At 42.5% G+C, this 25,887-nt stretch overlaps 1 protein-coding gene across 1 annotated transcript; it reads right to left on the minus strand.

Moving 5' to 3' along the window:
• Positions 1-2,274: 2,274 nt before the first annotated feature.
• LOC116695044 (cytochrome P450 2J6) lies at positions 2,275-25,071 on the minus strand. The gene is made up of 9 exons (XM_032525080.1): positions 24,783-25,071; positions 11,539-11,701; positions 11,264-11,413; positions 9,408-9,568; positions 5,219-5,395; positions 4,982-5,119; positions 4,594-4,779; positions 2,837-2,978; positions 2,275-2,586 (listed from the first exon to the last, which is right to left on the minus strand). The coding sequence occupies exons 1-9, from the start codon at positions 24,981-24,983 to the stop codon at positions 2,411-2,413; spliced, it is 1,494 nt and encodes a 497-aa protein (XP_032380971.1). The 5' UTR covers positions 24,984-25,071; the 3' UTR covers positions 2,275-2,410.
• Positions 25,072-25,887: the final 816 nt, after the last annotated feature.

Raw genomic sequence — 25,887 nt, forward strand, 5'->3', positions numbered from 1 at the left:
ATTGGTCTTAATGAGGACCCGAGCAGCAGCGTTCTGAATAAGCTGCGGCTGTCTGATTGATTTTTTAGGGAGACCTGTAAAGACCCCGTTACAGTAGTCAAGTCTACTGAAGATGAAAGCATGAACAAGTTTTTCCCAAATCCTGTTGACACGAGTCCTTTAACCCTTGATATATTCTTAAGGTGATAGTAGGCTGACTTTGTAATTGTATTAATGTGGCTGTTAAAATTCAGGTCTGAGTCCATGACTACACCAAGATTTCTGGCTTTGTCTGTTGTTTTTAACATTGTTGTTTGAAGCTGAGCGCAGACTTTTAATCGTTCCTCTTTTGCTCCAAAAACAACCACCTCAGTTTTTCCTTCATTTAATTTCAGAAAGTTCTGGCACATCCAACCATTAATTTGTTCAATGCACTTAGTCAGTTTTTGTATTGGACTATCCCCTGGCGATAGGGTTATGTAAATTTGTGTGTCATCCGCATAACTATGGTAACTTATTTTGTCGTTTTCCATAATCTGAGCCAGTGGAAGCATGTAGATGTTAAACAGAAGAGGCCCCAGAAGGGAGCCTTGGGGAACTCCGCACGTCATATTTGTATGTTCAGATGTGTAATTACCTATTGACACAAAGTAATCCCTATTCAGTAAGTAGGATTCAAACCAGTTAACTAATGAGCCAGAAAGGCCAACCCAGTTTTCCAATCGGTCTAGTAATATGTCATGGTCGACGGTGTCAAATGCAGCACTGAGATCAAGTAATACTAAGACAGAAATTTTGCCACTATCTGTGTTAAGGTGGATGTCATTAAAGACCTTAACGAGAGCAGTCTCAATGCTGTGGTGTGGTTGGAAACCCGACTAAAAGGTATCAAAACTGTTGTTTAGTGACAAGAAATGGGTGAGTTGTTGAAAAACCGCTTTTTCAATGATTTTACTTAAAAAACAATGTTTGATATTGGCCTATAGCTGCTATAGGCTACGTATTATATTAATATTGAAGCAAATAAAGGTGGGGCTAATTAAACTTTCCGTAACTACTTTATATACTAGGCTACTGGGTAGCTTCATATTAAGTAGGTATAGTTAATTACTTGATCATATTTTGAAAGTTACAGTAAGGTGCATATGGACAGTTAAAGATGTGGACCAACAGATCCCGTTGTTCTGGACGGAGACCGGGTTAGGAAAAGCATTTTGTTGGTCAGTATCATGTCTATAAGTAAAATCATGAGGTGGAGGTGAAATGCCACTTATATCTTTATTACTGATTGAAAAAAACTCACGGAGATAATGAAGCCTAAATAGGGTATGTGAGTTTACAAAGCACATTAGCAACATAAAATAACTTACAAAGCTCAGAACATGGCATGTAATCCGTGACAAACTGCAAGTCAATGGAAAATAAGTAGGCCTACTCTGTTATTTAGTTTGTCAAAAATCATAAAAACCTACAGTATTTAATGGGAGACAACCCACGTGAATAGGATCAATTAAATAACTGATAGCTATCACCATGAAACTTGGACAGATGATTAAGGCAGCTATCCTTTGTATATTAAGTTTTCTGAAATGTTATGTTAAATATGGAAATGATGCATTATCTATGCGCTTATTTGCATATTTCCAGATGTGAAATCTGAACATTGTAAAAACTCAGGTTCAAAATTCTTTTATTTTGTTGACATATTAGAATCAAAGGGTTTTACTGAGGGGATTTTGGATATACAGTAGTATCTCCTTTTATCACTGCATAAATAAGGTGTCAACAGACAAAAAAAAAAAATCTTTCAAATTTTATATAATTTATGAGTTATAAAATGTTACATAAATCAGGCTATGAATGATAGCCTATCTCAAAGAACCCCTCTGTAAAACCCTTCAGAATAAGATAATAAGATTGAAACTGGAAGGTTTGGTGTATGTAAGTGCTGCTGAAGTGGAGATTTCTCGCTCAGAGTCAGAGAAAAAAACCTTTTGTGAAAAGGCCTTTGAAGATATAGATTACATCACAGACATTACAGATATCAACATGGAACTTCCCCAGTTAATTACTTAAATTAAGACATACTATGTTTTAGAAATATTTGGAAATGTTGTTTAAATATGCAAATTAGGCATTATATTGTTTGTGTGTAAACACACAGCGGTCTAAATAAGAAACTTAATCTCAGTATCATTTAATTAGATACACGTCTCGTTTAAGATAATGTGACAAATCCAATATGCAGTGGTAAGGACCATTGGAAGTAAGATCACAGTGATTTTTCTTTTTAAAAAAAGCCTAAAAGGCCTACTGAGTAAGGAAAAGAAAACAATGTGTAATGTATGTAAAATAACAGTAGATAGTTCAAATCAAAGTGAAAACAGTGATTCATTTTGTTTGTGATGGTACAGTTTGGGACATTGGTGGTTTATCGTGGTACGGCACAGAGGCGGTAAGGTTTGGGACACAGAGTTGCCCCTAACTTAAACTCCAGAGTGGGCGGCTCTCCAGCAGGTGCTGAGAAAGAAAACCTCTGAAGGAGGCAGGTGAAAAAGAGGAACAACTCCATCCTGGCCAGCTGCTCCCCAAGACACACACGCTTCCCTGAGAATACACAATACAGCAGATGAGTTGTATTCCCGCAATATTTATTCACTTTGATGATCTTTTTCAAAGAACACAAACACCTGATTCCCTCCGATCTACAAGTAAATGGTTAATTCAGTTCAATTCAATTGTATTTATGTTATCAATTCATTACAAGAGTTAAACAGGCAAATGATTTTTATTCACTTCTGTGAAGCCCTTTAAGGTTCAAGCAAAATATGACTGAACTTTAGAGGGTCTGACTTACCTGCTGAAAAAGGAAGGAAGGCTTCTCTCTTTCTAAATTTGCCGTCCCCATCCAGAAAATGTTGAGGGTTGAATGTGTGTGGAGTTTCCCACATCGACTCATCACATAGAACCGAGACCAGTGTGGGCAAGACAAGGGTGCCCTGAGGAAAGACCATTGATGAAAACGGTTAATCAAAGCAATATCTCCTTTGTATTGTCTTGTTTTAAAGTGCCCATATTATTGGGAAAAAAACACTTTCTGGAATTTGGGGAGTTATTTTGTGTCTCTGGTGCTTCCACATGACTACAAACTTGGGAAAAAACTATCCATGTTGCTTGGAGTGAGATACGGTTTCTGAATGTCCTCTGCCTTCAGTTTCCCGGTGAACTAGGTGGCTAACCGTAGCATGCTAACTCGTTCTCAATGGCAAAACACTGGTACAACACACACTAGTTGACCATACTCTCCAAAAGAACAACTTCCTGTTCCTGTTCTGCAGGTATTCCACAAGTGGCCCTGGTCTAGAAGAAGTCTCCCAGCTAATCCTGGCTTGTACTGACCAAAGTTGGTAAAACAGAAGCTAGCTGATGTTACCACTACCTAGCTACTGAGCATCTGCGACTCCAACAAAGATAGTAAGAAGTGAGATGTCTCACTAAAACGCTAAAACAGAGACCCAAACAAAAAGGGTGAAAACAAGATCTGCAACAATGTGCAGTACTACAAAAATATGGTTTTAAAAAATGAAACCATGTAAACCTATTCTGGTACAACCTCAAAATACAATTATGACCCGGAAAACAAGCATAATATGGGCCCTTCAATAAACCAAAATTAATATGTAAAATGTACAAAGTTCAAACAGCAGTTGGTGATGATAATTATTGGAAAAATATATATCAATCAAAATTGGAGGAATTATTTGCTCAATTGTTGTTTCCAATGTCAGTAAAGTATTTCTATTCTCAACAAATAATTCAACATAGACCAGGAGCATATCTTGTGCTCCAAGGCAAATAGAAATTTAGTTATCTATAATTGCATGACAACTGGCCTCCCAGAGGAGGCACTAAATGGACTTTGTAGTAAGTCAAATTAAATAATTAAGTGGAAAATGTCTGGTATTTTCTTATAAAAAAGGTTATCATAATGAGTATTTTCCACATGAATTCTGATTATTAGTATACCATTAGTATACCATGGAATTTGTCAATATTAAGCTATCAAAAAGTCAATGTATATTGATTTTTCAGTTCATATCATTTTTTCAAATCAACTTTTTTGGTCTGAATCACGTCTTCACGTCTTGTGCAAAATGCTGCTGCTTGCTTTTTAACAAATACATCTAGACGTGTACATGCCACTCCCGTTCTCTACACCCTGCATTGGCTCCCAGCGTGTTTTAGAATAGATTTTAAGATTTTATTATTTGTTTTTAAATCTTTAAAAAGTCCTTTTCTGATTTGACTGTTTTCTATGGTCACTCTTTCTATTGTATGATATGTGTTTTTACTCTTGGTTTCTGATAAGCACTTAGAATAACTGCTGGGTGCTGTAAAGTGCTATGTAAATAAATTTTGATTGATTGATTGATTATTTTATTAAAGTTATCTTTACATAGTTGAAAAGGAATGGTTTGAGTCTTTGTGGGAACTGTGTTTTTAGTAGGTTGCCAAGAAATAACACATCCAAAAGTTATGCTGCTAGAAAATCCAACTTGGAAAACAAAGAAGAAGCAAAATGCTCACATGAAAACAGTAATTGATCACGTGTACCTTTGGAAGCTTGTACTTGTCGAGCACAGTGTCCTTGCTTGTCATGCGAGCCACATTTAGGGGAAGGATGTTGGCCATTCTCTGGATTTCATGGATGACTGCATCAGTATAGGGCATCTTTTCTTTGTCCGTCATAGAGGGCTGTCTGGATGAGCCAACAACAGTATCTATCTCAGCCTGGACTCTCTCTGCACACAGTGAAAACAGGAAACATGTGACACTGTGCACCTCATAGATGGCTGAGGGGAATTTGACGTGCATCCCCACACTTACTCTCCCAATGCAGGCCAGACCTGTGAGAGTCTTCTGAAAGACATTGAGTCAAGCCACGTACAAACCATGCAGGAATGGAGTGGGACAGATATTACTCATACGCACACCTACACACCTTGAAGTGAGGGTAGTAGATCATGTACAGCAGTCCCCAGTGTAAAGTAGTGGTAGTGGTTTCAGTTCCAGCAACAAACAGGTCCATAGTGCAGATCTTTAAATTATTTAAGTCAAAACCAGAATCTTTGTCCTTCATCTATCAATAACCCAGAAAGAGACAATTTTTAGTATAAGTTGACATGTCATTAAATACAGAAAACAAACATAATACAGACAGACGCATGAAAACGATCACCTCGCCCATCTCTGTGAGGAAGCAGTCGATGTAGTCTCTCTGTGATGAAGGGTCAAAGCTTTCTCTGTGTTCTTCAATCTTGATGTGTATGAAGTCAATTATATTTTGTGTCAGTGTGAATATCTTCTGGTGTGGTCCAGGCAGCCACTTCATCAGCCAGGGTAACGTGTTATAAACCTAGAGCATGAAGACAGGTACCAGATCATTTGGGGCAATATACTCAGGATAATCTTTTAGCCTATGCTTGCCTTTCACATATTTTAAGTTGTTCTTTTTCTTTCAATGTATTCTAATGGTGTACCACATAGATATATACAAAGATGTATAATGTATGAGAGACGGCTGACTCATTATGAACGGGTCCAGCACGGGTCGAACGGCGGATACACACGTGTGTGTATTAAACGTCTGTATCTTCACTGCGCTGCATTTTTATGAACTATGATATTCTGGCCATGGTCACATCTCTGGTCCTGGTCCAGCTTCGGTACAGCAGCTCCGTCTCCCACGCTGTTACTCTACCAACTGAAGTTAGCTGCATCAAAAACTTCTTCTGTGTTCTTCGCCGTAGCGGCCGCGATAACAGTTACCGCGGAAACACTGGTACAAATACAGGTTTGCCCCCTCATACTTAACAATATACAGCTGTGTTAATGAAAAATTAAAACTGTAGACATATATCAGAAGTGTGGACCGGCGGCGCTGTGTGGCGGGGCGCGGAGAGTAGAGAGAGAGAGTAGGACGAGAGAGCTAGAAAGATCCAACACAGGCACGGCTTTACAGACGAAATGGGTATGTAACGCAAAATTAAACCGTATCCATATAAACAGCTTTGCAGCGGATGCGAGGACATTAGCACCGGTGCGTCCTAGAAGAGTAACAGCTAACAGACGCTACTAGCTAACAGCTAACAGACGCTAACTAGCACCGACTAGCACTGGTCACTGCTGTTGTCTGAAAAAACAAATGGGACAAAGTGTTGCGTTTAATGGTAAACTGGTAAACCTTGAGACCGACGTATTACCGACTGCTATCTGTTGAGTTTTCCTCACGCTACTCTGTCCTCTGTGACTGTCTAAACATCCAAAAAACATATATCCACCCACTCCTCAAAATCAGCTGACTCTCTCGATATAGGCCACTAAGACATTTTGCCGCAATGTGCAAAACCAACTTTTTCAAACTCCTCCTACTCGACACATAGAATCTGCAGATGGAATTGACCAAATGTTACCAAAAGAATTTGGCTGGGTTAAACTACGTGCAATTTACGAGCAAACACAATTTTGTAACTAGCTACAAAACACACACTTTAGCATATCTCAGCCAAATTAAAGGCTAGCTGTGCAAAACTTTAGCTGATGGATTCATTCCACCCTGAGCAGCTGTAGCAAATTTGACAAAGATCGGCCGTTAGAGTGTGCTATAATCCATGTAGACGTGTGTTGCCAATAACTCAAGGCATGTGAATAGGGAAGACTTGGGGAAGCCACAGTAACTGTTATCAAGGAAAAACGTGCTATTATTGTTTGACATGCCACTCTGAGGATCTGTACTGTATTGGTATCTGGACTGATTATACTTGTATTTTACTTGTTTAAATTCAGGACTTTTACTTGGAGTGTTTTTACTTCTGTATTGATAATTTTTAGGGGTGCAATGAGATACCCAGCTCAAAAGGCGAGACTATACGTGAGATTGGGTTCACAAGATCAAGACAAGATTTTAACACTATTTTCAAGAAAAACTTAAATGAAAAAAATAGTATTGGAAGAATAGTTAACAGTTACACTCTTACTTATCCATATGTATGGTGGAGAGATGGTCTCTTCACCTAGAGAACCAAGGTTACAACGTAACCAAGCCTTTTCTGGCAGTAGTTGTTTGTTTTGTACTTAAATTTGTCATACAGTAGAGAGGGAGAGAAATAGAGCTTAATTTACTATTGTTTCACATTGCTTACATTCTAAAGCACAAATCAGTTACCATCAAACACTCAAAATTATTTTTGTGGAGAGCGGCGTACTCTCTAACGTTCTAACACTGGGGTTTACAGTCAGCCTCTTGTCTGACATCGCTCTGCAAAAGTTAACTCTGAGTCAACTTTGGAGAACGGGGGGGGGGATGTTCTTCTATGCTAATTTTGAGGTCAAAGTCCGACTCATCCGTCATCAGAATCAGCTTTCTGATTCTGATTCTGATGCTGGCTGCTGCCCTGCACTTGTGTACTGATAGTGCGGTCCATCTACCTTGGAACATGGAAGCCGAGCTGGGAATAATGTCACACCCGAGTTGAATGAGTTCCATTTACAAGTCGGATTTTCATTGTTTACATTCGCTCCTTACCTCAAGTGAAGGAGTTTAAGTACCTTGGGGTCTTGTTCGCAAGTGAGGGACCATGGAGCGTGAGATTGGTCGGAGAATCGGAGCAGCCGGTGCGGTATTACATTCTGTTTATCGCACCGTTGTGACGAAAAGAGAGCTGAGCCAGAAGGCAAAGCTCTCGATCTACCGGGCAATTTTTGTTCCTACCCTCACCTATGGTCATGAAGGCTGGGTCATGACCGAAAGAACGAGATCAAGGGTACAAGTGGCCGAAATGGGTTTCCTCAGGAGGGTGGCTCGCGTCTCCCTTAGAAATAGGGTGAGAAGCTCAGTCATCCGAGAGGAGCTCGGAGTAGAGCCGCTGCTCCTTCGCGTTGAAAGGAGCCAGTTGAGGTGGTTCGGGCATCTGGTAAGGATGCCTCCTGGGCGCCTCCCTAGGGAAGTGTTCCAGGCACGTCCAACTGGGAGGAGACCTCGGGGAAGACCCAGGACTAGGTGGAGAGATTATATCTCCAACCTGGCCTGGGAACGCCTCGGGATCCCCCAGTCGGAGCTGGTTGATGTGGCTCGGGAAAGGGAAGTTTGGGGTCCCCTACTGGAGCTGCTGCCCCCGCGACCCGATACCGGATAAGCGGATGAAGATGGATGGATGGACATTCGCTCTAGCCCTGTGTGTTGCAATACCAGAACAACGCATTACACCGTTTTTTGGGCATACAAACAGCGTAACAACATGTCCACAGATAGAACTGTAAAGGTGCCCTTCCACTTGTATTTCATTACTTTGTGGTAATGTCTGAAGTTCTACCATGGACTCTGTAACATTTTTTGTGGGAAAAATGCCTTGGTTCTAATACTGAAGTCGCACTGTTATCTGTTTTTGTATCTTAAGCAGTTTTTTACTTCTCTTTAATGTTTAATTTCTTATACTGCATTGTAACTTTTTTCTGATATTTTACCTGTTTTTTAATTTTTCTTTTAATTTTTTTCATGTAAAGCACTTTGAATTGCCCTGCTGCTGAAATGTGCTATACAAATGATGCTTCCTTGCCTTGCCTACATTGTTTCAAGCCATTCTAGTGTGGTTTAGAAAGCCTGCAGGAAGACTCAGCTACATTTGTGCCAGTTCTTATTATTATTCAACCAGCTAAGCTGCTTGACTAACAACTAGCCAATCAGAGTTCAGTTCATTTTCATATTCACCACATAACACAAACACATATGGACCTAACATATTTCAATAAATGCAAGTAAAACGGTTTTGTGTGGCAGGGCACCTTTAACATGCCTGATTGAATGACCTAGACACAGTGAGACACAAATAAGACAAAAGTGCTTAGACCTTTGTTACTACAGCTTTTACAACTGTTGATACAGGGGGCAGCCATGTTTCAAACTTTGACCCAAGGATGTATTAAGAGAATGCATACAGCATTTGGTGCAAAGCCCCGTTCATTCCAATGTGAATTGCTCAAAACTATATAAAACAATCATGGAGCCTGAAAATACTCTGATGTTCTCATGGTTGTAACTTTGACCCATGGATGTACTAAGAGAAAAAGTTCTGGAAGTAGTGGAACGCACTATGATATCGCGAGACACTTTTAACCCTGACAAGAAATCTTGTCACGTTTAATATCGCGAGATCTCGTCACACCCCTAATAATTTTACTTTAGAAAAGGGTCTGAGTGCTTCTTTCACTAATGGTCCCACATTCGTGTCACAGTTTCTCATTTCTCATTTTTTAGGTTTGTTTTATTTAATTCCATACACTCTTGACTTATGGGGTCTGGCTGGATAATTCCTGATTTAAAGAAAAAAAAGGTTACTGTGTGCTGCATCTCGTTTACAAAGGAGGCTCACCTGTGCCCAAAAACCTCCCTCCAAGTACAGTAACTCATTGAAGGTCTGAAGAATCATGTGGTGCTGCTTGTCAGTGTACTCAAAGCGATCCCCAAACACCAGGCAGCAGATGATGTTGGACACAGCACTGTTTATCAGTGACTGGGCATTAAAAGGCTTGCCTGTTAAATAAAGAGAAAATGTAGATAAGACACACAGAACAGAAAAGGACAAAGTCTTTTCGATAATGAAGCAGGGAACTAAAGAGTCACATGCACACGATCTAAAGGCCATTACACACCAGGGATGTTTTTTTTTTTTTAATTAAATTGCACATCAATATATTTTTTCAAACTGTTTTTATCACCAGTCCTTTCAAACGTGAATATTAAGCGGAGATAAAGCAACATTTTGTTTTTTAGCAAATAAAGAAATCAACCAATCACATTGTGTAGCACTTGCAGGAATTAAAAGAACAAGAAGAAGTGCAGGAGTCTGTGTAAGGCAAAATATTTGCAGACAATTATTTTGCATTTTCACGTTGCTTATTCATCACGGCCTTGGTGTGTAACGGCCTTAAGGTGCATGGTCCAATGCACTAGGCTGGGGGTGCATGCTTCTGTGTTGCAAGGCTAAAGATAAAACACATGGTCATAGAATAACCAAGAATAAACGATTTACACAGATCTTAAACCATGTCATTCTGCATAATGAATACTTTTCTCTTACTTGAAGTACTTAAAGTAGTAATATACCTATAATTTGATGCTAACACTTTTAAAATTTTACCTCAATAAACAGAGGACTTTTTTGTATTTCTACATTGACATAGTATTAGGCTACTTCTAATTTTAGTACTACTTATAGAAAGTTTTTATATCTTCTTACCACTTTTACAACTTGCCTTTTTATTTCATTTTTCAAGTTTTTTTCCCCCTTATTTATTTCCTGTACCAAAACGAGAATACGGTAAATCTTAAAAGGGGCGTTTCCGTCCTAATTATACTTTTGAACAATAGTTTGACTTGGGTGCATTCACAAAAAGACTCTAGGTTGCATTTTGGTGAGAGTTAGCTTAAAGTAAGGGTTATATAGCATAGCAAGACCCTCCTCCACATTGCTGCGAAGGAGGGTCTGTCTAGTCCACAGCATTCCAGGATGGCAGAAAAATGTGCTCTGGTTTATTGGCATTTCTTTAAACAAATCACAAACGTCTTGGGCGGTGCTAAGCACCGGACAAAGCAACCGTGCTTCTGCATAATAGCCTCAGCAAAGAACTTGTTTTGGTGGAACATGTGTATGTTTAGAAGTTATTTTAATTTAACAGGAAACTCAGATTGGACAGATAGTTTAGCTAGCTGTCTGGATTCACCATGCAGAGATCTGAGGAGCAGGTAACCTTAGTACTCATAAATTGACCGGAGTTCAGAACGCCAACAGAAAAAAAATGGAAGGTGATGGACATCCGGCCTAAATGAGGGACATCTGGCGGAATTTTTGGCATCACCTGAACAATCCTGGAAATTAAACGTTGTCGATATACACTAAGTAAGGGTTAATGCCAGAAGAGGGGCTACTATCATGAATTAATGAACGTGGAGGTCATCAATCACCTGATAATGGACACTTTGAAGGGCATTACGTGCTTATACCATTGTCATTTGTCAAATCATTTTTAAAAGAAATGTCAATGTATAAAAATTATTATATTTAATTTAGCCAGTTTATGTCAGTTTCAAGTGAACTTCTTAATACTGTTTCTTATATCACTTTCTATGGACACCTTGCAGTCAATCAGAATTTAGTATTCACTCAGACCATGGTATAAGAAGCATTAGCTGATTAGTAGTTTGATGAAAATAAATTGTATTTAGTGCCTTGTTGAAGGGCATATGCCTCAGTGAGGAAATGGCACTCCTGCTGGATGGATGGCTCCAGTGACTTCTTGCCCAAACCAAAGTTTCTGAGCGTACGAAGAGCAAATCTCCTCTGCTCCTTCCATTGATTTCCATTTGATACCACCAGACCTATCAGAAACACAAAACAGCATTGGAGAAGTAACTGGAAACAGGTTTAACTAACAACTAGCTAAATGCTACTATGCCAGTCTGATGCCAAAAAAAACTTTTGAACAAAACGCAGTACACATTACCTTTATTTCCAACTAAAGTGTGAAACAACGGTATGGCAGGACGATCCATGTAGTCCTCTCCTCTTTGGACCAAGGCCTCTCTCACAAGCTTGTAGCCATTGAGGACCACAATCCTTCCACCAAAGAGTCGAAGGCTAAAAATGTTTCCATATTTCTCTGCAAACTGAATACAGAAAGACACTTGAGTCGACATACATTCTGAGGATGTCAACAACAAATAAATCAGTCTAGCTTTAGAGGGCTACTGCAGAAACATGCACCTGGCTGATGTGGCTCACTGTTAGCGCTGCATGTTAAACAAAATGGACATTGCAATATATTTTACCCCTGCTTTATTGGGATATGAAACATGAAGGCATGAATTGTAACCATATAACTTGAAAAACTCTATTTGGAAATTCTCACTAATCACTATTTTTTGTGCTTTATTGAGTCAGTCCTGTTCCTTGGTGTCATAGTTTAGTCATGCATCCTTAAAGGAGAAAAATTGTAAATAGTAAACAGTCCAGTCGGCTGATCGGGGAGGCAGAACTTTACCGATTGCTCCTGTATACCAGACAGTTATAAAAGGTAGCTAACTCTATTTTAAATGACGACTCCCTTGAATTTAAGCTTCTTTCTTCCGGACGGAGGTTTTTAGTCCCAAGGTGCTGAAAACAAATAGCTTTGTTCCTGCTGCTATCACTGAACCCAAATTGCACAAATATGACAGGAGCATTATTTAGTTGGGGTTTAAACCTGCTTTTGTCTTGATTTGAGAGAACATTTAAATTATTTTATTTCATATGTTTATATGTATCTCTCTGTCTGATTGGTGGAGCCCTGATCACTGGTATCAGATTTTACGTACTTATGTACTTATCAGTTTTAGCATTGTGTTTGGTATTTTTTTTTTTAAGTTGTGTCATGCTACATTCTTTCTTGCTGCAGAACAAATGTACCTTGTACCATGTAATGATGTAACCTGTACCTGATATACGGCGCCGCTCTCGCACTGCGGCAGTAGCAACAAGTCTGTCAGACGTTTGGATGTGGGTGCAAAGTTGACTTTTTTGTCCACCAGCCAAATGGCCAGTGACTGTTAACATTTTACTAGCCTCTCAATAGATTGGTGAATTAAGCAAATCAACCAGCCACTTAGGCCAAAAAAAAAAAAAAAAAAATCGAGTCACCCTGTTCACGATTTAATTTTAAAATAATTGTGAGTTTTAAATATTGACTATTTGAAGTAGGTTTTAAAGCACTTCCAAGCGCTGCAATGCTCTCCCTTCTCTTCATTGAAGCCTCTATGTTTACAAGTTTGTGGTGATGCCCAATCTGCTCTAGGTGCCAAAACAAAATCAATGTTTGGTACTGCCAATTTGTTTTTTTGTGTTGGGGTTCATGTGTGCAAAAAAACGTTTGTAAGAAAAGAATCTTAGTAGAGTATCGTGATATCAATTCTAAGCTAAAAAAATCGTGATTCATATTGTTCCCCAAATCATGTAGGCCTAGTATGTGTGAGGAGATAACATGGTCACAGTCTAATTATTGCTAACTAAAATGCTAGTTAATATTAGTAATTAAACCGAAACAGCTAATGTAAGTCAAAACTGCCAGTGAGCTTATCCTGTACTGTTAGGTAATGCCTTTACAATGAGAGAGTAAGTTGCATGCCTATTTTTACCAAAACGTCTGCTACGGTGCCATAACATGAGATATAAGGTAATGGAGTGTTTCTTTAGAAATGGAGTTACTTTGTTAACTAAGGTTCGGGAGCAGGGCCGCGCCTAAACCACACCTCTAATCACCAGACAAACCTACATATACCGTGCTGCGCAGGCAGGCTCGTGTCTCTGATTGCTTGACGCAAGAGTGTCAGCGTTTCACGCTCTCAGTCATGAGTCCGGAGATATGGCTAAGCTCGCCTGATGTCAACGACGATCTATTCGAAACAGGGCATGTTTCAGTTGCGCCGCAGCAGTCGGATCCCGTCATATGTCTCAACGGTGGCGATTGCGGTTCGCGGTCACCGTGCCTCGGCTTCGCCCGGATCTCCACTACTCCACCAAACAATCCTCGGCTTCCAGCGGCTCTCAGGCTTCTTCCCCTCAGTCTGTAAGGTTGGGAAATCGGATCCGCTGGGATCGGCGTCCACCCTCTTCTAGTCATCAGCCTTCCGCCCTTGGATGCGCCCGCTAGTCTCTTTGGCGCTGCGCGCCCTCTTTTGTGGCGCGGCCGTCTTTACCTCCGTAGATGACATCCGATATCAGAGACTGAACCGTGGCCCGCCTTCAACGGTACCTCACTGACAGCAGTACTGCATTGTACCAGCTCTTCCTAACCTCCGTTGCTACCCCCGGAGGCGGCATCCTCCGGGCCTCCGGCCCTTCCGGGTCCCCTGCCACCGTCGGCCTCGGCCAGTGTCGTCACGTGTGTCATGGGCCTATTCGGCCCTGGGATGCATCACCAGCTCCCCCTGGCGGGAGTCAGGTCGTATTTCCCCATGTACCTCTCCTCACTATGCGGAGCTCCTACGGCGCAGTTTTTTCTGCTATTGAGCTGTTGCCCGCCGTTAGTGTTTTGGAGCACTTGCCAGCAAATAACTTTGCATCTACTTGGATCTTCTACTGTGACTGTTATTGCCTCTAACTATTCAAATGCTCACATGTTGACAACTTCTCTCTGGCCTCTGTGACTCCGGTCAGTCAGCCCGCTTCGTCAGCCTCCACTACTACCCCTGCTGCAACAACCTCCAGGACTCCAGCACTTCTCGACGGCCACGGCACTCTTCACCAGCTTCCAATAGCGGTGGTCAGGTTGTTTTTCCCCATGTGCCTGCTCCCTTTGTCTATCATGCCTCGGGCGTTCTCCGCCTTTTCATCCCTGTGTTCGCAGGCTTCACCAGTCCCCGTGCACATGCATCCCTTCATCCCTTCCTCTAGCCTACCCTTCCTTCAGCTGTTCCTAGCCGATCGGCTTCTGCTCCCTCCCTTTCCCTGCTGGCCGCACTGCAGTGCCACATCCAGCTACTCAAGGGGACCTACCTACTATCGTGCTCGACGATTCTTAGTCTTCTCCTTTCCAACTGGTCTGTCCTTATCGCCATCCCATCCACGCATCCCCTCCCTTCCCCAACACCCAAATGTATTTTGCTCTTTGTGTTAACGATTTTTTCTCTAGCCATGGCAACTCCAGTCGCTCGGCCAGCTTCGTCAGTGCATTGGCCTTCACCGGTCTCCCCTGCTCTGCACCAGCTTGCTCTCTGGCACTTTGGGCCACGTGCTGTTGTTGACGATTTCCCCTCAGAATTCAGTGATCGTGCATGGAGTCCTGGTCTCCTTTGTCAACATTCCATAACCTTTGGGCTTACCCCATTGTTGGCTTCCTTACTTTTGGGGGCAAAAATGGTCTCAAGTTTTACTCATTTACTCAAACACAGCAGTAGAAGACATCTTAAATAAAGAAATTCAGACACTCGGCTTCAGAATCAAACATTCACCCCACACCATTGCTGCCGTTTTTAGCCACAACGTTCAATTAACACACCAGCTGAGAAACCTCTTACGCATCACAAGACGCCATCATCAACAGTCTTGCCCAGCACTCACTCAGCCTACTTAACCGGCTAAAATTGCTTTAAGGCAAGTCACATATCGGCTTCCGTTACCCTCTCTGGATGTTACCTCCATCTGCAATCTCATTCGTCTATAATCCTTCTCTTCATCCGGTTTATCAGACATCACCATCCACACCTCAAACTCTCTCATATTCACACTCAGAAGTTTCCTTCCCCATCTGTCTTTGACCACAGCTCCTACCTCAACCCTTCAAGCCACTAATCAAATACATTGGCTCCAGGTACGCCACCAAGGCATCTACACAACGCCCAATTTTCACTATTCCAAAATGGCCACCAACTCTGGTTTCAGTAACATCTGAACAGCATTCTTTGCATTTCAGCCATATCACCCAAACATTATTCCAGCCACTCTTTCCGCATCGGTGCAGCATCCACAGTCCCCAGATCAGGCATCTACCACTAAACCATTCAGTTCCCAGGCCGCTGGTCATCCCAGGCATACCGATCTCACATTCACAAACAAGCTCAACAATCTCAGTTAAGCCCAATCACAACTCAGTTCTACACAATCTGACACTTTTGGGGGTCTGTAAACTATTCGGGCAAAAACTGATTCTGAGACGGAACCCCCACCCTGAGTCTCTTCCACCCGGTCCTTACACATCCTCCCAGACCAGCCATCAGAAGACATCCACATCAATTCATCTATCTGCACATTCACAATGTCCATCTGCACATTCATAATGTTCATTAAATCTTTAACTAACACATGGTTGTGGCGTGGTCCATGCTAGTGAAATGGAGTTAATTTGTTAACTAAGGTTTGGGAGCAGGGCCACGCCTTAACCACACCTCTAATCACCAGACAAACCTACATTTACCGTGCTGCGCAGCCAGGCTCGTGTCTCTGATTGCTTGACCCACCCTCCCTTTCCCTCTCGTTCATCCATCTTCCCCCTCTTCCCTTCCTGCTGCACATCTCCCTCTTGTCTCTTCTAGGTACCGTCTGGGGGATTTGTAAACTATTCGGGCGAAAATTGCTTCTGAGACGGAACCCCCACCCTGAGTCTCCTCCACCCGGTCATCACACATCCTCCCAGACCAGCCATCAGACAACATCCACATCAATTCATCTATCTGTACATTCATAATGTTCATTAAATCTTTAATGGTCCATGCCAGTGAAATAAACAATGGACAAATAGAGTCTTTAAATGTTTCAGATGTAAAGTTATTAGCTGCTAGACAAAATGAATGGAATGGTTTGTGGATGCTCGCTTAGCTCCTTGGAAAGAACTTTCACTCTCTTGATACTTCCGGATTCTGAGCTGGTTGCGGTTCCACCAGAGTTCCACTGGGGGTGATCACAGGCACATGCAGAATGAATGGGACTCTATGGAGCAATACCCCTCAAAATCCACTTTTCTTAGGACATAATGGAAAAGTCTAGTAATTTGAATGTTGCATTTGAAAGGGGAGGCTAAGAATTTTTTTTTTTTAAAGTTGCCTTATTAGCATTCAAAAAAAACTTTTTTATGAAAGATCATTGAACAAAGCAACTAAATGTCCAAAAAAAAGCTTCAAAACAGTGGGAGAAAAAACAAAACAAAATGTCGCTAATGAGCAAAGGCTACCAACATGCTATTTCTACGGACTAGAAGAAGAAAAAGGTAAACAATGGCAGAACTGGCAACAGCATTGACATCAATGCTTCGATTTGATTCAATGACCTACTTTGTCGAATTAAGCCTTTCATTCACCATAAAAGGACTTTGATCTTAACCCAGTAAGTTTACAAGAGAGACTTGCATGCAGTCACTCTGAGAGTCCTGGCATCCGGTTACCCTCGAGCTCTTGAGTTTCCTGTTTCCGCTTTGTCATGCACCGCTTAAAAAAAAATAGAGTGGTGCGCACCACCAAGATCTACACGACAAGGACAGGAAATCATGAACATCAACATCTGGATGCTCATCAATTAGACTTTTTATTTCGTGGGGGAATGTCAAGCTCCTAAACTAGATTCTTTTTGTAGACTACGACCTATTCCATGAGAAACAGACGGACACACTTTCATGGGAGGCATTTGGCAATTCCATGTAAATGTCATCCTTACCATGGAAAAAGTAAAGTTGTGCTCATACACACAGAACTGTTGTTAATATATTCCTTTAAGGCTATATTTTCCTTTATTTTACCACTGAGATCAAAATGTATAGATACGTATACAACAATTGGGTTCTATGAAATTATTTATTTTGGATTGAGCGAGAGCCGAACAACATCTGTAACTCCACTCTCAATAAATCAATAACACACTTTGAATGGGTGTTCTTATAAGCGTCCAGTGAGGAACAGGTGTGTGCAGTTGCTTCTCTGGCCTCTGACTTTGACGCTACAGAAGAGGAGGCAAGTACCACCTCAGAAGAGTCTGAAGTGGAGGACGATCTTCATTTAATTAAGGATTTTCTTCAGGGGTGGTCCTTAAAAAACAAGATCTCCCACACTGCCTTGGATGACCTTCTTAAAGGTTTAAAATACAGTGGTGTGAAAAAGTGTTTGCCCCCTTCCTCATTTCCTGTTCCTTTGCATGTTTGTCACATTTAAGTGTTTCGGAACGTCAAACCAATTTAAATAATAGTCAAGGACAACACAAGTAAACACAAAATGCAATTTGTAAATGAAGATGTTTATTATTAAAGGTGAAAAAAAATCCAAACCATCATGGCCCTGTGTGAAAAAGTGATTGCCCCCTAAACCTAATAACTGGTTGGGCCACCCTTAGCAGCAACAACTGCAACCAAGCGTTTGCGATAACGTGCAATGAGGCTTTTACAGCGTCCTGGAGGAATTTTGGCCCACTCATCTTTGCAGAATTGTCCTAATTCAGTTACATTAGAGGGTTTTCGAGCATGAACGGCCTTTTTAAGGTCATACCACAACATCTCAATAGGATTCAGGTCAGGACTTTGGCTAGGCCACTCCAAAGCCTTCATTTTGTTTTTCTTCAGCCATTCGGTGGTGGACTTGCTGGTGTGTTTAGGATCATTGTCCTGCTGCAGAACCCAAGTTCGTTTCAGCTTGAGTACACGAACAGATGGTCGGACATTCTCCTTCAGGATCTCTTGGTAGACAGCAGAATTCATAGTTCCTTTTATCACGGCAAGTCTTCCAGGTCCTGAAGCAGCAAAACAGCCCCAGACCATCACACTACCACCACCATATTTTACTGTTGGTATAATGTTCTTTTTATGAAATGCAGTGTTCCTTCTACGCCAGATATACTTGGACACACACCTTCCAAAGAGTTCCACTTTTGTCTCATCGGTCCACAGAATGTTGTCCCAAAAGTCTTGGGGATCATCAAGATGTGTTGTGGAGAAATTGAGACGAGCTTTGATGTTCTTTTTGCTCAGCAGTGGTTTTCTCCTTGGAACTCTGCCATGCAGGCCATTTTTGCCCAGTCTTTTCCTGATGGTGGAGGCATGAACACTGACTTTAACTGAGGTCAAGTGAGCAAGTGAGGCCTGCAGTTCTTTGGACGTTGTTGTGGGGTCTTTTGTGACCTCTTGGATGAGTTGTCGCTGCGCTCTTGGGGTAATTTTGGGCGGCCGGCCACTCCTGGAAAGGTTCACCACTGTTCCATGTCTTCGCCATTTGTGGATAATGGCTCTCACTGTGATTCGCTGGATTCCCAAAGCTTTGGAAATGGCTTTATAACCCTTTCCAGACTGATAGATCTTAATTACTTTCTTTCTCAATTGTTCCTGAATTTCTTTGGGTCTCGGCATGATGTGTAGCTTTTAAGGATCTTCTGGTGGACCTTACTGTGTCAAGCAGCTCCTATTTAAGTGATGCCTTGATTGTGAACAGGTGTGGCAATAATCAGGCCTGGGTGTGGCTAGAGAAATTGAACTCAGGTGTGGACAACCACAGTTATAGTATGTTTTAACAAGGGGGGCAATCACTTTTTCACACAGGGCCATGACGGTTTGGATTTTTTTTCACCTTTAATAATAAACACCTTCATTTACAAATTGCATTTTGTGTTTACTTTTGTTGTCCTTGACTATTATTTAAATTGGTTTGATGTTCTGAAACACTTAAGTGTGACAAACATGCAAAGGAACAGGAAATGAGGAAGGGGGCAAACACTTTTTCACACCACTGTACATGGCTACACCGAATTGCCTTCAACTGCTCGTACTCTGATGAAAACTCCAAGACACACTGAAGTAAATACAAAATCGGGCATGTAATACATACATTTTGATTTCAAGGACACATTCACAGAACACCTGCAGCTTTACCCCAGATAAGGTATTGAAGTATTAGGAGAAATAGAAATCTCTTTAAATATGAGCTGCTGCGCATCCAACTAATAACTCAGAGAAAGTTCCAGGTTCGGAAAAGAACAGTGGAATAATATGAGGAGTGGAAAGTCTAATATTTAAGGGCTCCTCTCTAGTAAATGTTACCAGAGAGTGTTGGTAGAAAACAGAGATAATGAACAAAAACACGAAAAGCACAATGGAGCGTAATCCAAAGCGCGGCCATCTGCGGCGCCATCTGGCAAATATGCTTATTTATTTAAAGTAAGTGCTGTAGTACAACTAGCAGGAGACAAGTTAAAATTGAGAAAAATTATAAATAAAATGTATTATTATTTAGCCTACTTTGGCTTAAAAGTGAGCAGAGGGAATTAATGTTCCATGGGAAATGTATCCAAGGACTTAATTTAAAAGCCCTTATTTACAACATGAGAACATGTTTCACAACCATATGCACAAATCTCTATAAGCTATGTCTAATTCTTTGTACAATTAATGTTCATACAGAAAAATCAGAAAGGGACAAAAACTAGAAAAGTAAATAAGTGACTTCAATACATGCTGTAGGCATATACTGTATGTAAAACAATATTCATGTTTTTTTATTCTTGTGACATCACCAAAATAAAAAGATTAAGAAGCATTGTGGTGTTCCCGGTGTGATGAATGTAAACTGCACTATATACATATTTAGACCACGTTATTGGTCCAGGGATGTGAGACTAATTTAGAAGGTTATGAAACCAAAGTAAGCTATAATAAAAAACATTAGGCCTACATATTAGGGAGTAACAAACTATTAGAGAAGGACAAGCAACAAGAAAATGAATCATGAATGTATTGGTCTCTGACCAGTCTGGCATTAATATCATCTGGGAATATAGGAATATAGTGGACAGTGATGCAATGTGCAGGTCTGCCGCCGGGCAGCGGCCGCACGCCAGGCGGCCTCGACACACTACCGTCCCACCGGGAAAAGTCCAGACTCTCCCGATTGCCACTCCGCATCTGGGTGCCAGCGCAACCATTTCTAACCATCTAAACAACTGCTATTGTAGGGTTTAAATCAAACTCGTGACAACAATAGTGACAAGTAATGCATGTTAATAAAAATAAAGCAGAACACATTCAGAAGAAAACAGAATAACTGTTCAACACGTTTATGTTGGATCAGAACCACAGTTGATTTAACACATGAGACTCCAGGATTAATCTTAGCCTGGCTGTTAGCCTGTTCTGGACCAGGCTAGCCGCACAGAATAAATCCCAATGGTTGCTTGGCTGGGTTTCATTTAGCCTGGTTTTGTGCAACCAACTCAAAGCTAAATTCCCGTTAAATTTGAATATCCAGGCTTAATCACTTTTCCTGGTTTTGTGCAACAGGCCCTGGGACTGAGAGGCTTTTCAACGGTATTTACTAAACCACGCCCTGGTGGTAGTTCCCCTTCAAGGGGAACTCGAACTGCGTTGGTTACGACACTATGGGAACGCCTTTAGGCATGACAGGGCTGAATGCGAATGAAAACTACTCCAATCCTATTGGTCCTAGTGAGAGCGGTAGCATGTGACGGCATAACCGTAAGGGCATATATAGGCACGCCGGCACATAGCTCATTAGCTTTTTTCTATTCAGCAGGCACGTTGGTTGATGTTGTGTTGAAAGATTCCAAGTTATCCTACTCGCCTGGAAGTTGCAGTCTGTCCAAGCAGTTAACCAGTTCCGGAGATGTGTGTCTCCCTGCCCGTGTTTCATCACGGTAGGAGACTCGCATGAGCTGTGTGTTGCTTGTCTGGGCCTGTCGCAAGCCACGGCAGCTCTCGAGGGGGTTGTTTGTGTCCATTGCGTGGCCCTGCCCGTGCGGGCACTGCGGTCCCGCATGGCTCTCTTTTCCGCGGACGGCCGGATTCGCTCTCCCGTGGCTCGGGCCCCGCGGTCGCTGTGGCGGCTCGGTCATGTGGTTTGCGGCGTGATCTGCTGGAGGTTTCCAAGACGGCTGATGCCCCGACTCGTCCTTCGTCTGCCGGTTCCGACTCCCCCAGTCCCCGTTCGAGGGCCGGCTTCTCCTTCTTCTGTTCGGGGATGCTGTCTGACGCAGTGTTTTCACTAGTGCTCTGCGGAGCACGCCGTGCTTGGCAGCGTGGGGGAGGGAGGGGACTTCCGGGTGTCGGTCCGACGTCATCTGAGGAGCGCTGAGTGTGCCGGATTATGATTGGCTGCTGGGAGTGGTGCCGCGGGGGCTCCCGCGCTCCCCTCCCCTTCCCAGCAGGTCGGACCTGTGGGCCGTCATCCTGTGACGTAGGGGCAGGGCACAGTGGTCCTGACTGTGTGTTTGGCCCATGGAGGCCGACTGAGGTTCCCTCCTTGGCGGCCGCTGGCGATGTTTGTTGGTGGGCTCTTCCTGGCGGCCCGTAAGGGTTGTTGTCCCGCCGCCGTGGCGCTCAGGACGCGCTGGCTGCTGCCGGGCCTTCTCCGCTCTGCTAGCCCCGAGGGTTGGCAGTAGGCCGGGGGTTTGGCTCCCGGACTGTGGATCATCGGCAGGTTCTTCCTGACGGCCCGCTAGTGTTGTTGTCCCGCCGCCGTGGCGCTCGGGACGCGCTGGCTGCCGCCGGGCCTTCTCCGCTCTGCCAGCCCCGAGGGGTGTCAGTAGGCCAGAGGTTTGGCTCCCGCACTGCGGATTATCGGTGGGCTCTTCCTGGCGGCCCGCTAGCGTTGTTGTCCCGCCGCCGTGGCGCTCGGGACGCGCTGGCCACCGCTGGGCCTTTGCCGCTCTGCCAGCCCCGAGGGGTGGCAGTACGCCGGAGGTTTGGCTCCCGGACTGCGGATCATCGGCGGGTTCTTCTTGGCGGCCCCCTAGTGTTGTTGTCCCGCCGCCGTGGCGCTCGGGACACACTGGCCGCCGCCGCGCCTTCTCCGCTCTGCCGGCCCGAGGGGTGACGGTAGGCCGGAGGTTTGGCTCCCGCGCTGCGGATTATCGGTGGGCTCTTCCTGGCGGCCCGCTAGCGTTGCTGTCCCGTCGCCGTGGCGCTCGGGACGCGCTGGCCACCGTGCCATAGGCGTGCCTATACATGCCCCTACGGTTATGCTGTCACATGCTACCGTTCTCACTAGGACCAATAGGATTGGAGTAGTTTTCATTCGCATTCAGCCCTGTCATGCCTAAAGGCGTTCCCATAGTGTCGTAACCGACGCAGTGTCTCGTTCCCCTATCTCGGGGAACAAGGGTTACATACGTAACCCGAGACGTTCTGTGTGCTATTGCGTAGTTGAATAATATTTAATCTGTTAAGTTAACATAGCGGACACCTAAGTATTCACCTTGTTGTTCTGTGTGCTATCGTATAGCTAGTTGAATAACTGTTAATGTGTTACCGTCAGAGGCGGACTTACCATTAGGCAAAGATTGGCAATTGCCTTAGGGCCCAAGCTACCAAGGGCCCCGTAAAACGCCTCATAAACTTATGATTACGATTTGTTGTCTTGCTTTTCACCAATTAATTATATCTCTAAACATTGATACGCTAAAGTGCTATCCGATTGTTTAATTCATGATGAGAAACTCCCCCCAGTCCCCACTGCATTGGACTATTCCATTATCCTACTGCGCTGTAAGATGGAGGCTACAGACGGTTGGAAAATGAAGCGAAGCTACCGAAGTGGTTCTGAAAAAAGGAAGAAGCGGGAAGAAAGCAGAAAGTTTTTAGCAAAACTTCCAAAGGTATCAACCTTTTTCACGACGGCTACAGACAACACTAAAGAGCAGAATGAAGCCGGTGGTTGCGCTAGCAATGCTAACACTGATGAAGAGGAGCTACCCACCGGCAGTGTCAGCCCAGGTTGCTCTAGTGAAGACTGGAGAAAAGTTACAAGTAGGCCCTACGTCTTTCTCAGATAAATAAGGACTGAAAAGGGGGAGAACAAGGGTTGTGCCTGTGTTTGCCTTAGGCCTCAAAATGACTAAATCCGCCCCTGCCTACCGTATGAATGCGACTATAGTCCAGTGTTACATGTTAAAATAATTTAAATTTATCATTCCAATACACATCTTGCACACTACATTTGCACTATTATGTCTATATTGCCAATAAAACTGATTCTGATTACCGTAATGTATATATGTTTTGTAATTTTTTATATAGTATATTAAAGTTTTAAATCCCATCTAGTTTGCCTCTTCATTATTTCCTGGGCGCCCGGCCTGTGCTGTACCTATAACGTCACCTTAATTAAAAAAAAATAAGCCCGACTTCTTTTACCTGCATCTAAATCTCATAATGTCAAAGCGTCCTAAACTGTCTGGTGCCCAGGGGAGGAAAAAAAGAAAAGAAGAGGAGGAAAAACGTGACAAAGACAGAGGTAATGTTACAGTAAAGGTGATGATGATAATGATATTATTTTGCTGTTGCAGAACAATGATCCATAATAGCATTAGCCGTTAGCATGACATAGTTGGCTAATCAATAAATAGCGAGCGCTATCTGTTAGTTTTAACATCAGTTAATGTTATGGAAGGGCCCAGTTGTTGGAAAATAGTGATTTAAATGCCCCCCCTCTTGCCATCCTCAGGCAAATGTGTATATATTAGATTTATTAAGCAGATATTATAATGTTAATTGCATTGACATGGTTATTTTACCTTTTCCCAGGTGGTAATAGTCGTTCAAAATACTATTAATTTTTCATACTTATAAGCCTAGCTATTAGCTGTGTTATAGCTCATATTATCTTAAGTGTGTTCATCATGTTAAACTATGTTAGTGTTAAAGTGTACATCATTAATGTTACAGCAAAGTTAGCATTCCCACATGCTATAGTATATTATTCTGCAGTTTACCGATCCATTGCATTATTCTAATTAGCATTTCACTGTAATAACAATAAATTACAGTAATAATTTTTCTAATCCAAAATTATATTGTATATTATAAACAATAGTGTACATCATGCATGCATCTCTTTTTTGTTTATATTATTTAATTTAATTTTACTTTATTCTTGAAATAATGTGTTTATTATTAGACTGGGGTTTCAAGTAAGCTTTTTAGTTTCTTGTGAGTATATGTACACTAGCAGACATGCAAGTACTGTACAGTGATGCAAGGGGGCGCCACCTAAAATCTTGCCTAGGGCACCATATTGTTTAGGGCCGGGCCTGGTTGCAACATTAGGATAACGTTCCCCTAACGTTACCTTAACGTTGCAACCTTTAGAGAACGTTACACCCAGAACGTTAAGGAAACTTTCCGATTCACCAAGGCACAACCAAACCTAACCTTCAGGGAACCAAACATTGTTAGCTGGGTGGCATGCAACTGCGCGGACCTGGCTCATCTTGAACGAGCCTGCTGGTGCATACCTCTCTGATCTGCAGGTGGAGTCGTGTGGAATCAACACGATGAAGGTCTCCGATAAAAGGAAGAGCCCACGGTCCTGGTGGAAAGTTGGGCGACACCCTGTTCTTCAAGACATCAGCCAACAACAGAAAAACAAACAGAAATATCAAAATACTCCTGCCGCCTATCCACTCCAAGCCGAGTACACTTTGTATTGTGTCCATTTGTTAATTTATTTATGCTAGTTTGTTAATTCAAGGGCGTTCATTTATCTATCTGGGCTGTAACGATTTACCAAAAATTAGGATAAGACTTCCTGTTTGCATGCCTGTGACCTACAAAATAAAAGCACGTCCTGCATCAGATGCTCAACGTAGCCTAGTAGCCTAATGCAGAATGGCCAATTTCATGATTGAAATCATTGGATTTTAACTATAGATGCATCAATTTGTAGGCTACGTATTATTTTATATATTTGAGCAAATAAAGGTGGAGCTAATTAAACTTTCCGTAACTAGGCCTACTTAGTAGCCTATATACTAGGCTACTGGGTAGCTTCATATTAAGTAGGTATAGTTAATTAGTTGATTATATTTTGATAGTTTCAGTAAGGTGCATAGACAGTTAAAGAACTGGACCAACAGATACCGTGATTCTGGACGGAGAGCGGGTTAGGAAAAGCATTTTGTTGGTCACTATCAAGTCTATAAGTAAAATCATACTGACATATTTCCATCTGTCAGCAAGCGGACACGCTGCTGTCCGTCACCTTTGGGACACACCCAGCTAACAACGTTCGTTTTTGGTTGTGGGAACGTTCCCTGAAGGTTTGTTTTGGTTGTATTTTGGTTGTCTGTTGGTTAATTGGAAGGTTTTCTTAACGTTCTGGGAACGTTCGTTTTTGGTTACCGCGAACGTTCTCGGAACGTTCCCCTAACGTTCTCTAAAAGTTACAACCTTTAGAGAACTTTAGGCGAACGTTCCGAGAACGTTGCAACATTTAGCGAACGTTACGGGAACGTTCCCTTAACGTTGCCACCTTTAGAGAACGTTAGGGGAACGTTCGCTGTAACCATAAACGAACGTTCCCAGAACGTTAAGAAAACCTTCCAATTAACCAGAAGAACG

This window comes from Etheostoma spectabile, chromosome 9 (genome assembly GCF_008692095.1).
Source record: "Etheostoma spectabile isolate EspeVRDwgs_2016 chromosome 9, UIUC_Espe_1.0, whole genome shotgun sequence".
NCBI lineage: Eukaryota > Metazoa > Chordata > Actinopteri > Perciformes > Percidae > Etheostoma > Etheostoma spectabile.